The sequence below is a fragment of the Triplophysa rosa genome, linkage group LG14 (assembly GCF_024868665.1).
Source record: "Triplophysa rosa linkage group LG14, Trosa_1v2, whole genome shotgun sequence".
Lineage (NCBI taxonomy): Eukaryota > Metazoa > Chordata > Actinopteri > Cypriniformes > Nemacheilidae > Triplophysa > Triplophysa rosa.
This window is the reverse complement of record NC_079903.1, coordinates 4646736-4661046: the sequence shown is the minus strand read 5'-3', so window position 1 is coordinate 4661046 and position 14311 is coordinate 4646736. Positions and strand designations below refer to the sequence as shown.

General features: G+C 38.8%; 1 protein-coding gene across 4 annotated transcripts in view; it reads right to left on the bottom strand.

Annotated features, from left to right (window-relative positions):
• Nucleotides 1–14311, bottom strand: part of gria4a (glutamate receptor, ionotropic, AMPA 4a) — a 73101-nt gene that overhangs the window by 15680 nt on the left and 43110 nt on the right. For all 4 annotated transcript variants that reach the window (XR_008964273.1, XM_057350627.1, XM_057350628.1 and 1 more), the window contains exons 10-11: nucleotides 11115–11321; nucleotides 6868–7241 (exon numbers count right to left, since the gene is read on the bottom strand). Coding sequence is in view for 3 of the 4 variants with exons in the window: in XM_057350627.1 (XP_057206610.1) it covers nucleotides 6868–7241; nucleotides 11115–11321 (581 nt within the window). In the remaining variant the exon portion in view is untranslated. The remainder of the gene's footprint in view (nucleotides 1–6867; nucleotides 7242–11114; nucleotides 11322–14311) is intronic.

The following is a 14311-nucleotide window of genomic DNA, read 5'->3' as shown; positions in this document are numbered from 1 at the left end:
GTTGTTTTCATTTCCATTGCCTATATAAAAGATGTGGCTTTTAATGCTTTTTAATGACAAAACATCCTTCTTTTATTGAAAAGCCTATAGACCTTTTTCGCCGAAAAGAAAAGGAATTACAGGGTCAAAAAGACATGATGGCACAACAAGCCAAAATGAATTCTAATGCTCTGGCGGCGTCATATGAGGTGGCGTACTTAATCGCGCAGACCAAAAAGCCACACACAATCGTGGAAACCCTAATAAAGCCCGCTGCTGTGGCCATGTGTCGGGCCATGAATGGTGAGAAAATAGCAAATGAGCTTATGACTGTTCCATTGTCGAATGATACAGTCGCTCGCCGTATACATGATATCGCAAACGACATAGTCAATTGATTGAAAGGATAAATGTAAAAAATATTCGCTACAGGTCGATGAATCTGCTGATGTGTCTAATTCTGCTCAGTTGCTGGCGTTCATCAGATACACATTTGACTAAAAACTACATGAGGATATGCTCTTCTGCTCGGCACTCGAGGGGACTTGTACAGGCAGTGACATTTTCACCAAACTGGACACCAAAATAAAACAGATGGGACTTTCATGGGATAATTGTGTTGGTGTATGTACTGATGGTGCTGGTGCAATGGCAGGAAAAAACAAGGGACTCAAGGCAAAGGTTTTAGAAGTGGCTCCTCACGTGAAGTTTACACACTGCATCATACACCGCGAGTCTCTTGCTAGCAAAACACTTGATTCGGAACTTAACAATGTTTTGAAATGTGCAATTAAAATCGTAAATCACATTAAATCTCGTCCAGTAAACAGCAGACTACTAGCCACACTTTGCAATGAGATGTTTCACACCGAAGTCTGGTGGTTATCACGAGGGAAGGCACTCGGACGTCTTTTTGAACTGCGCGAAGAAGTGCACTCAGTTTTGAAAGACTCGAAATTGGAATTCGGCCACTGCCTGACAGATCCAGCTTGGTTGTCAAAATGTTGCGTATTTGGCATGTGTTTTTGAAAAGTTTAACATGCTTAATTTATCATTATAAGGGCCAAACACAAATATCCAGACAATGAATGACAAAGTGGGCGCATTTATAAAAAAGCTGGAAAGATGGGCAGAGCGAGTTGAACAAGGTAATGTGGAGATGTTTCCTGAGCTTGAGGAGAATCTGGAGGAGAGTGGACTGAGTCGCAGCAGCCTGAAAGAACACATCACTGGTCATCTTCACAGCCTTTTGGAACAATTCAATAAGTATTTCCCAAAAGAGACGCATCCAGAACTGTATGACTGGATACGACAACCATTTTCTGAATCAAGGACTCATCTCCCCACAAATCTGGAAGATGCTTTGCTGGAGCTGTCCAGTGATCGAACATTAAAAACTTTATTTTCCAGTTCCACACTGCCCGAATTTTGGATCGCAGTGCGGCAATGGATGTACTGTTTCCATTTGGATCTACATATTTGTGCGAGCAGTCTTTTTCCACTGTTACATACATAAAAAACAAATACCGATCACGTCTTGATGTTGAAGATGATCTGCGAGTAGCGGTATCCACCATAAGGCCACGTTATTCGTGCGGCCAAAAACAAGTACACCCATCCCATTGAAAGGTAAGCCCAAATTAATTTGTTGTAGAAGTAAATATAGTTAAAATATTGTAAACCTCTTAGTTAGTAAAATAAGTTATTTTGTTTATTGTTTGTGTATGCTTTGGTAGTGGGGGGTTGCAAGTTCTTGTCGATCTTACATTTGGGGTCGCTTATGGCAAGCCAAATTAGCTTTTAATCATTCTCAGGATATGAATTTTTGATATCAACGTATCAATTTTTAATAGTAAAAATTATAATTCTTGATATCAAGAATGGAATTTCTACTAGTAACAATTGCTATTTTTGATATCAGTAATTATATTTTCACTAGTAAAAAACGAAATTCTTGATATCTGTAATTGCAATTTTACTGCCATTCAAATTCAATTTCAGATATCAATAATTAATTTCTTACATGTTAAAAATCTTACGGCTTGCCATAGTCGCTGACTTAAAAGTTTGAGTACTGCTTTAAAGGACAAATCCCCTCTCTCTCTCTCTCTCTCTCTCTCTCTCTCTCTCTCTGGATTGAGTGGTTGGTAGATGAGATAAGGCCGTCCTCTCTATGCCTGTTTGCGTGTATGTTTATGTATGAGCATGTTGCTTGTCTGAGCAGGTGTCATCTCCAAGATCATAAAGCACAGCTCTAAAGTGCTCTCTGCTGTTATTCAGTCTGTATGCTTGTGTCAGTGTTTTCTGTTCCATTTAATGTTGTGTTTGTAAAAACATGATGTATTACAGCAAAATTCTTTTATTGAATTACGTGTTGTCATGGTATTAATTTAGTAATCACTCAGCAGGTCATTTGTTAGACCCAACAGCTTGTCTTTTTGACCGATTCATTAAAAGAACTGACTTAAAGTAATTGTGTTCATAAGTGCATCTGTAACGCATCAGAAACTGAAATTTCTATTGTTTTTTTTCTTCCTTTTTTATCATCACATTCAATTCAGTCTGCAAATGCACAACTCAGATATTATTCCTTTGTCGTGGTGTTTGCAGAAACACTGCAGAACTCACAATTCAATCCTACTCTGACAGACAGAATGAAAGACATGTGATATTTCAGGGAGATATGAAACAAGAGGAGATGATGAAAAGAGAGAGAGAGAGAGAGAGAGAGAGAGAGAGAGAGAGAGAGAGAGAGAGAGAGAGAGAGAGAGAGAGAGAGAGAGAGAGAGAGAGAGAGAGAGCCTGTATGTGATTAATTTTGACATGTGAGTATCCTTTGTGCTGATGTGTCTGCCCTTACCGGGTTAATAATGGCTGATGGTTGTGTGAACTGAAGAGCAAATCATTTAGTGCATAGATAAAGACAAACAGACTGTGTTGCTTTTTCAATTTACACAAAGCCGGGACATTAAAATTGAATTTGTACATTTTCAGAAGAAACAGAGATTATTGTTTGTCTGTCTGTGCAAAACTTGTCCAAATTGACAATAATATTCAGATTTAAATGATGTCAGTAGAACTCAAGGATAAGAAGTATAAGGCCCATTTTAAGATTCAAGACACATACGTTGTTATACTAACATGTAAACATGAGTCATCAGGAGACACACACACACACACACACACACACACACACACACACACACACACACACACAATGAGCTCAGTCATGATACCGGAGCCTCTGTTCGGGAGTCTATTATAAATGTGTGCATCACAGGATTAAGAGCAATAATCCTCTAGGAGGAAATGATCTCAGCGCGTACTGCATTAATCATACGCTGTCTTCCAAAGCTTCACTGCAGCTCTCTGATATCATAAGCACGAACCAACACGCTTCTGGAATAAATCTGAAATGCATTACAAAGACATACAGAATGCTTCAGAATATACACTGCAAAATGTTGCATGTTTTGAATTGAAAACACGGTTATGTAAGAGATCAGGTAGGACAGGTTGTACTTTGTTAATAATGTAGTCACTACTGTGTAGTCGGCTATTTAAAGCAGAATCACATTATACTATTTAAATGCATCAGTATAGCTACTAGTATAATGTACCAAATAACTCATTAATACGCAATTTAGTCATTATGTCATCATTAGACTGTATGCTATTATAAAATATAATCTTCCCGTTTAGATTTTTATTCACCATTAAGAAACATATTGAGAATATATAGAATTGCTTGGTATTGTTATACAGACAGACTTCATCTGATGCGCTTTGTAAGATTTAGTAAGATTCCTGAAGGGAAAATGTTATCGTATGTTTGAGAAGAGCCGTTCTCTGTCTTACTGACAGACTAATTCAAACTGCAGCAGGGATATTGATGCACTGTCCTGATGCCAGTGAAGAGAAGAGGAGACGAGAGAGACACAGAAAGACAGAAGTAGAGAGAAAGAGAGACGCAGAGAGAGAATGAGAAACATAAGATGGGAGATATAATGGACAAACATTTCTGACTCCATTTACACTCAAACACAGTGGACTTCAGTGGACATCTATTGAAATCTGTGTGAAATTGAAAAAACAAAAAAATTCAGAATGTGTAGAAATGTACAAATGAAAATATTTTATTTGTACTTTTTTGGTCATTTAACTTGTAGAAACATATTGTAGAAACAGAATATTTAGTGGGAAATCATGCAGGAATTTAAAAAATGAAGGAAATTCATATACACCTTGAAATACCTGATGTGTCTCACACAGGCAACAAGGGCAAAGCCACACACACGCAACCGTGGAAAAAAAAGAGACAAAATTATTTTAATTTTTTTTGTTCATTTTACTATTTTTTTGTTCATTTTGCTATTTTTTTTTCAATTACAATTTTTTCAATACTAATTCTAGGAATGTGTTGAAGTACAATGATGATTTTAGTTTCATTCTGTGAACTAGTCCCACAATTTGTCCCAAATTCCAATTGAAAATATTGTCTTTAGTGTCAGCAGGTCATGTCGCGATTCCACACCCCGTCTCTTACCCTCATGTTCCTGTCTGCCTCCACTGTCCTATATGCAGGGACGGATTATGACTTCAAAGGGCCCCGGGGTCAGTTACCTCCAAGGCCCCCCCCCACAATCTTTCTGTTCTTTCCCTTAGATGTGCATTCACAGTTATAGAAAGTGAAAGTTAAGATGATAATGAATATTAAAACCGTTTTCGCTCTGCGTCAAATGCCTGCGCTACATTAAAAATGATCTGTACAGGGTTTACAGAAATCTAATATTAGCTCACAGCGAAAAATCAACAATGGACCAAATTAAGGCATATGAAACACACGTCTATAATTAACTGTCAAACATACAAATTGTTAATGCATCACATAAATAAAAAATTATTTCTCACCATAAAATTCCCCTGTGACACATGTCTGTAAACATCATCAAGCAAAAGATTTAGAAAATGCAATTTAAATGTGCAATGTTAAATTTAATTAATAAGTTAATTTTTTATAATATTAATTTAATAAGTTAAAGTAACATAAAAACATACGTTGCCATGATTTGTTAATCATTTAATTTTTACAGGGTATCAACAGAGGCCATGTAAAGGCTATGGGACGCATTATAAACATTTGTTTTCATTGTTATTTGGTTCACTGGGCCAAACTGGATGGTGCAACCTTGAAGACCAGGGCCCCCTCGGGCTCATGGTAGTCAGGAGCCCTGAGCACTGGCCCCATTGGCCCGGTCAGTAATCCATCCCTGCCTATATGGATAAAAGTAAAAAGCTCCCCCCAAAAAATAAATTATTGTCTTTAATTTGCATTTATTTGCAAAAAATTAAGCGGGACAAACTGGCCAAATCACAAAAAAGATGCAATGTTTGCAGATCTTGCAACAACAACATGCTAAATACTAATGTTTGACGTGTATTTTAGGATCAGTTAAAAAATGAATACATGGAATAAGGATGATTCTTTGCATTCTCTTTGTCTTTTACATGCTGTTGGTTGTCACTGCTGACTCCTGAGGTTTGTTTTTGTTGCAACTGAAATCGCCACAATACAAAGGCAAAACTGAAGTGGTCTCTTAATTTTTTCTGCAGCTGTATGTTTGAAATATTCTTTCATATTTATGAAAGTAGTAATTTGTTCATTTGTACAAATTTTGTGATTTTATTTGATCATTTTACGGTGGAAACAATGACTGTATATTTTCTGTAGGAAGGGCGAGCGGTCGGTTGGCCGCTGTTATAAGGTGTTATGGGCGTTCATCAGGGCGATGCTGTGTGCTTACTGAAGTGTTCTGGATCATTTCTAGCTGGCTGCTGGGCTGTTGTGTGTGTTGCTGTCTCACATTAAAAGACAAACAGAAGCTTCAGTCCTGCGTTACGATACACGCACGAGCCACACAGAGCCTTGAGAGGACAGCTTAAATGTTTCATAAGAAACGGGCGTGAAAACATCTTCTGTTGTGATAGAACCGCTGCCATTTCATTTTGTTCGGCGTGATCCTGGAGGAGCTCATAGATTCACAGCTACACCCAAAGCAACACCATCCGCAGAGATCTTTTCTCTCTCTACTGTTGGTTGTTTCATTTTTGTGTCCGTGTTCTGTGCAGCTCAGTGGCCCGGCTTTTCCCTAGACACGGGCTGTTCATTTTTCATCGCGTTGCATTCTCTTGCTATCAATAATAAAATGCTATATTCTTATAAATATTCAAAAAATAAAGTGCGATTTTCTGCCGCGCCGCTGCGAATATGAATGTTTAATGTTCGTCTCAGAGGCAGCTGAACAGCGAGCCCAGGTTTACCGGACACATATGGAATTTCAATTTTGTGCCGGAGCTCGCCGAGGAGCCCGAGGTTAGCGCGGACAAAGCGCAGGAATGATCCGTTTTCCACCTAAGACCTGTCACAGAAGAGAAAATAGCTGTTTCACTTGCGTCACTGGGCTGTGCATTTCCCGAGAGCACAAAAGACCTATTAGAGATGTTGCTAAAACTTTTGATGTGCGCTGGAAAACACACATTATTCACAATAAAGCGGGTGCATCGGCGAAGCGTGTACGCACTTATCTGTCAACAGTACTGAGACTTAATCGATGTCAATTTCACAAAGATGCACATTTGAGTTTGGTGCTTTCCGAAACAACCTATAAGAGTTAGTTTTGTTGGTGTGAGAGGGATACCACAATAATGGACTGGCACAAATGTACCAAACCACAGTAAAATAAAATGTAAAGTGTACAGTACATAAAAAACGGGGTGCAAGTTGCATGGAGTCAGAAAGTCTTTAAGTTTTTTGTGCAATATGCATCAGTCTGAATGTAAACAGACCTGACACGTGTCCGTCTGAAACATTTAACACACATTTCTTACCGTGGTGTGAAGTCGCATCCTTGCTGCATGAAGGCGCCCAGTGAGAACCAGAGACTGTTGAAGATGCCGAACTCGTTGGGGGGCTGGTCGCTTGGCGGACCGTCGGACCCTTCCTCGGGTTCCTCGGTGTGCCACTCGTACGGGCTGAAGCGGCTGACCAGGAAGAGCACCACGCTCACGCCGATGTAGGCGAACACGATGCACATCCAGATCTCGTAGGCCAGCGGGTCCAGGAAGGAGAAGACGCCCGGTTTGGACTTCTGCGGTTTCTTGATCATAATAGAGATGCCCAGACTCATAAAGGGCTTGGAGAAATCGATCACCTCCTCCCGGACCAGGGTAATTGTTAAAGGGGCCACAGCGATTTCCGCTTTCTAGGGGAGAAGATAAGGGAAGATTTATGATGCGTATTAATACACTATTGTATAATTCAGGTTGCAAGCTGTTTTTAATGGAGTACACAGATTGCATTGCTACTTTTTACATGGGCATGTCATAGTAAACTGTTTTTTCTGTCTTTTATCAGCATAATCTCGTGGAAATTTGTAAAAATTCATATGAATTCATACATCTGCCGTCTGTAGATTCGTTTGTGAATGGAGACGTTTTTATCAATGAACGGAAGCTCGCGGGTATCCAGGGGACTCGTGTACGGTAATATTTACACTGGTTTAATACCAGTGAAAGGTCGCGGTGAAAGTAGGGCATCTTTGGAGTGCAATCACATGTTTCAGTGCTGGATTTAATCACAGGCCCGCAGCGATAGAGAGTAGACTGCTGGTGCCGCCACAGTCATGTGGGATTCAGAATCTGTGCAGTAAGTCTGGGCCTCCAGACACAAATGGTTCAATGCGGTGTTCTGACAGCGAGTAGCTTTTATTTCCTACCGCATCTTTTCTCATAACCCCTGGAGGAACCCATAGCTCATAATGAACTTATTCTGCAATTTTACACCTGGAACTGAGGTTGTCATTTTAGGAGAGACATTTCTGCATTCGGCTGTCGGTGAAAAATGACTCGACGCTGTTCAGGTGGCTTTTGTAAAGCAGAGAGACTCTCTGGTCCGGCTGGTGTGTTTAAAACTAAGTAATGACCGTCCACTCTTCTAGAGTTCCTATTCATTAAAGACCCACGAGGTGCCTTGAAATCTGCAGCTTTGTTTGATGCATAGATGTCATTTCCTCTGGAACACATTTGAGTGGCTCCTGCACCTGTAAAACAGCCAACGGCGGTGCGGACGCTAGATTCTCTACATTCTAGAAAGCTTTTGATTGGGCAGAAAATTTTGATGAGAATGATGTCATAAAAATCGTCGATCCATATTGGTGTAAGTGAGAGTGTAAGTTTTAAACGCTTACTCGACGTTTCTCGATGTTTAGGATCACACTAGTTTTTAAATATCCTTATTACAGGGCGCTCTGGAATACTTGATTCTGATTGGCCAGTTGCGACATTCCAAGGTTTGTTATTCCCAGATAACAACTTCTCAAAACTAATAACAAACGGTAACCCGGATGCAGCAAATCATTTGACAGGTTTTTTTGACAAATTAAATATAAATATGTCTTTTAATAACATATATGACATTAGATTTACAAATGATTAAAATTGCCTGTTGCGACATTTGAACGTCGTTTCTTACCTTAAAACCGAAAGTAAACGTTTTTTTTTTATTGCGGAAGATCTGCATTCGGTAAAATTTAGCTAATAAAATATTTTACATTTTTAAAATATTTAAAATTCACATTTCATGTCCAGTTTTTTATCATGTGGCAAGTAGCTGTGTAATAAGCGGGATAATGTACAAGCAGCCGGCTGTTATCGCGAAATAAGCCACTTCAGTCTAATACAAGACCCTCGGGTCCTGATCACACTGTTGGTGCTTATTTCTGCGATAACAACTGGCTGCCTGTACATTATCCCTTACTTAATGCTAACATATTCACACTAAAAGCCAAATAAGTTGAATTTTGATTTCATGGGGAGTTTTTATAGAAGAAGGATCTGGTTCCCCTGGTAACATTGTTGTCTGCATGGTGTATTTTTTACTCAGTATTGTGGGTAGTGAACAAAGGCGGCACTAGGGGTGGTCTAAGCCACGAATGTTTTCAGTACAGCCCCGAATGTTTTTATTACCATGCCCTGTTTGCATCACTTAGGGTCCCTTTACATTTCACGTCTGTTTGCGTGTGCAAGTTCCTAATTTTCAACGTAGATCGCAATTAGAGAGCAACATGGTCGCACATGCATGTGGTGCGACACGCTAATTTTTCCAGGCGTGGAGGGGCTGAAAATCCATTCTCATCTTTAAGGCGAGCACTGCTCTTGGTTGCTTAGCAACGGCAGAGGCCACGACAGCCCAAGCTCCCGGGCGCTTTGAAAAAAGAGCAAGTGGCGCCGCTCGTGTTTTCCATGCGTTTTTAGACGAGAAATGTGTTTTGGAACACATATTCAATTCAATTCAATTCAATTTTATTTATATAGCGCTTTTCACAATGTGCATTGTTCCAAAGCAGCTTTACAGGAGCAAATAAGAAAAAAGATATCCCAGAGACATATGTCTCTGGGATAAGCCCCGGAGATCCACTCACCCTAGAACCGCACCTGGATGTAAAGCACTGGGTGACTGAGCAATTAAATGGTACATTTTTTAAATCAACAGAAGCATATACCATCTCCTAACAACCTGGAAGCTAATGGTGGGAGGGTTTTAAAGGGTTTATACATTCACATTTCATTTCTGTTGCGCTTTGAAGATTTTGAATTACCTCTTTACTTTTGGATCGCCTATGCAGTGCCTTTCAGAGTGTGTATCAGCGTGCATGTGTGTGTGTATCAGTGGATGAGTTTGTGTTTTTGGTGTGTGTGTGCAAATGAGTGTGTGTGTGTGTGTGTATCAGTGGCTGTGTGTGTACTGTGTGTGTATGGTTGGATAGCTGGTTTGTGGATGAAATTGTGAATTCAGTGTTTATGAGTGCATGTAGTGTGTGTGTGTGTGTGTATTTGGTGTGTCTGAGCAGATCAGTTTATATTTATTGGGTGTTTACGAGCAGATGAGTGTGTGTATTGTGTGTGGTTGGAGAGCAGGTTTGTGGATGAGAGTGTTTAATGGGGCAGAGATGTGCATCTGTACTCTCTCTCTGAGCTCATTAACACCAGTCAGTAGGAGCGTTTGCCTTTCTCCACTGGAGACTCAGCAGGTGCCGGATGGGCACGAACAAGTGACTGATTTTATGCACTTGCACACTGAATAATGGCGTTAATACTTCTGGCTGCGTTTTAAAGAGAAAACTTACAATACAAACCCTATTGACAGAAGAGTCCGCTAAACAACGCTTAACTTATAGAAATAAATAAACCTACAGTTCTGGTCAAACAGCAAGATATTTCTGCTTTAGGCTGAAGATAAACATTATTCAGAAGAAGAGCTTTGCTCTTGGCTTATAGAAACAATTTATTTCTGGGCTGCCTAATTTTCATGTTTATTTTTTATCCGGTATCTCTTGTTATTAGTGGAAAATAAGATGCAAATTGACTGAGTCAATATAAATTAAATAAGTCAATAGTTGTCCGCAAACAGTTCGAGCAAATGCTGTTAATCAGCTTTTGTATGCTGCTGTTTCACAGCAGGTCATATACCCAATAAAAACCATGACCAGCATTCACTTTATTCGTATTATAATAATACAAACAAATAAAAATTGGATTGAGCAATATTGACTTTTTTTTACAATAAAGCCATAATGTCAAAAATCCTAAATGGTAATAATGATACATTTATAATAAAAAAATATTTTTAATAATAAGTAATATTATTTTTTTAAATAATGTCAAATAATAGATTTTTGGGGGCTGATACAGTATATGAGCCATATTTTTGTGAGATTTATTCTTGATATATTATATTTATTCTATACTGTAAATCTCATGTCATATCACTAAAGATTAAAAATACACAAAGATACACAAGTTAGCTTGCACAAGAAAACTGTGCCATAGCAAGATCCATGCACACCAAAATGGGAACATTTCACAACACTAAATCAAAATTTGTGATAAAACATAATATAACAAATATCTGTACAAGTATTTTAATATCTTTAGCACCCAGAATTTGTCATGACAAAAACAGTCAAACCATGTGTGGAGCAACATGTAAGACTTCTGTTGTAACTTGTGATGTTTTGGTGGTGTGTAAATAAGAGCACGCTGTGCAAGTGTTGTGTATGCATGTATCTGCGTCTCACCCCGTACACCAGCTCCCCAACCATCCCGTTCCAGATCTTCGTCTCTGGATCCCTAGCTCCGTACTTCCCGTCCGGAACAATGGAGATCTTGTACTTGATGCCGATGTGCTTGGCGATCTCGGACGCCAGATCCACGCAGTAGCCTTCAAATTGCTCATTACCTTCAAACATCTCCCAATTCTTCTTCAACATCACGTACGGTCCTTCCTAAACACACATACATACACAGTGGGTGGGCAGTGATGTTCAAACTGACCTGAAAACTGTATTATATTGCGCTAATTGTAATACTATTACAATACTTGTAATACACTATTAAAACTAAAGGCATGTTAGTAGGTTTGTGGAGTTTCCCGGTATAGTTTTTGGTTGTATAGGGTTCCTGGGTTGTTATCTAGTTCTTGATGTTCCTCAAATCTGCGTTTGGTCTCTGGATTCTCTAAAGGTTAGGATTTAAAGAGCTAAAAAAAGCAAAGACACTTGTGAAGCTTTTAGCTTCATTAACACCCAGAATAAGAAGTGGAAGCATGTTCAGACGAATGATGTCTGACAGCATGTGTGAATGTTTGTGTTCGCAATCATTTAAATGTAGTGCACTCACTAGTCGACACTCATATCACGCTCATTAAAACCAGTACAGTAATTACAGCTGCGTGCAATTACAAATAATGACTGACAAATTATCATAAAATAAAAACCAAAATATTTATTTGAACGTTTTCCACCCAGCGTAATCAAGTTTATGGTTAATGAATTGTACAGATTAACAGAAAACATTAGTCACACTGTCTAAGAGAGGCTAAATGCAAAACATTGATTTACATTAAAACTGTCTGTATTTATTCATGAAAATCAATCAGGTGTGTTGATTATGTGTTCCCATAATGATTAAATCATAATCTAATTGTTTAACGAGACAGTACAATGTGAACAAATCAGCTTAAAACGAAAATAAAAGCTTTTAAAGAGAAATCACTTTCATTGACTTGAAAAGCAGCAATAATTTAGACACAAAACAGGTAAACAAAAAACAAATATGTTTTACAAAAAGTGAAAATCAAGGGCAAGACGGATACAGTACATACATTACATAGGAAATATGTTTTATTTTTCAGAAGATTTCAATGGAAACAGCTTTTAGTGAATGAAATATTACAGCAGATAACAGCACTTCATTCTAACGCGAATGTGTTTTTTTTTCTTTTATAAACTGCAGTGCATAAAGGCACGCGAGGACAGAACTTTAATGTTAAAGGAATAAGTGTCTAGATTATTAACCACATGACCATACAAGTGTTGTATACTGTGTAACCAAAAATGAAAATGTGTGCCGGCAGTGCAGGTTAGTGGTATGTTTAGTACTTGTTTGGTGCTTTTATGTTTTCACATTCATCAATACATCTTTCTGTGTGTGATTGAATAAAAGATGACAGGATCTTTGGTGAACTGTTCCTTTAAATGGAAAATAACAGGGAAAACGACTTTAATGATGGCATTTGTGAAGCTGTGTGAGCACTGAAATGGACTGACTCCTCATCTGTATCATTTCACAGAAATGATCTCTGCACTTGTAAAGAGGATGGGAGGGCGGCTGTCTCACTCTCCAGGTGCAAAAATACATCAGGATGGGCAGACGGATCCATGAGTGGATGGACATGAGCTGAAGAACATTCAGTGTGAATGTGAGCATGAGTGTGTGTTATGCTTTATTCCCATGGATGAGCTGATGGTTTGTGCTCTCATTGGTTTGAGTGTAGATAAATAGGTTGCTATCTGCAGGCGTGGAGTTAATGAACATTATGTGGGATGAACAACACGTCCCCTCAGCCTGCAGTTGCACTAATTACGGCTATCACTTACTCAGCCGTCTCTCTTCATCTCTCTCTCACTTGGCCCGGCCCGGAGCCCTTGTGTCACGTCCATCAAACTTTTAGTACATATCCACACACACACATCTGGATGTGTTTCTTGTGCATTGTGATTTTGCATCTGTCACTCTTACGCTTGATTGATTTGAGGACTCTCATTGGATTAATTAATGCGCCTATATATAGAAATAACAGCCCTGTTTGTCCCCGAACACATTGTGTATAGTTTTTGTTAAAAGGCAACATGAACATTAGTATCCCACCCAACCCTGAAAGAAACGAGATATTCATGTGATTTTCAAAAACGTAGGGCGAGGCTTGATTTGATCCAATGGGTGCAAAAAGTGGGCGGTACAGAGGAAAATAGACTCGGAATCCATGGTCGTATAGCAGACGCTTTAATCCAAAGTGATTTACAAACCAGGTAAAAAAAGTGTATTAAAATACACTTGAATGAATTTATGTGCTCACATTTTGTACTTAATATACAAAAGTCTAGTACTTTTTGAAATAAACTTACGAAGCTCCAAGTGTATTGAACTGTGCTATTTAGAGACACCATGGCTGCGTCCGAAAACTTAGGCAGCTGACTTGTTGCCTCGCTGTCTCATGAGGCAATGCCTTCGGAGGCAGCGTTTAGGCATGAAGGCAGCTCCGAGAAACACATTCAGACAGCCAATCCGTAACGGAATTCTGTTTGAAATATAAACAGAGGGCGCCTTTGTGATAACTATTCAAATATTTTAAAACTACAATACTAATTTATCACTAGAAAAGCAATCAAAAGTTGTAAAAAGAGAAAATAGAACTTTATTTACACAAAAACTGTGCTCTAGCCGCTTTCTTGGCCGCCATTTTATTTTTTTTAACTCGACCAATCACATTCCCCGCGTGAGCACACGCATAGAATTGTGGGTCATTTAAGGCCCACATCTATACTGATACATCTATGCTGCCTTCAAAAATTGACCTGATGGAGGTATCTCAGGAGACAGGAAGTAAAGCAAACATTGGATTCGGAAGTGCCTTGATGCCTTCCTTAAATGCTGCCTCCTTGAATACAAGTAAAGACGATATTTTTAGTATATTAAGTACAAACTTAATGTGTGAAAATATATCACTTTAAGTACACTTATGGAAATGTACTAAGTGCAATAAATAAAATTGTATTTTAGTGCGCTACTTTTTTTTACTTGAGGATTTCAGAGCAGGAGACCCAATACTTTCTTTTTTCAAAGATTGTATTTTTTGGTATTGCTGCCTGTGTAGCTCAAGCGATGTAGCTGATAATGAAAGTTGTTTTAGAGCAAGCTACTATTTTCATGAAAG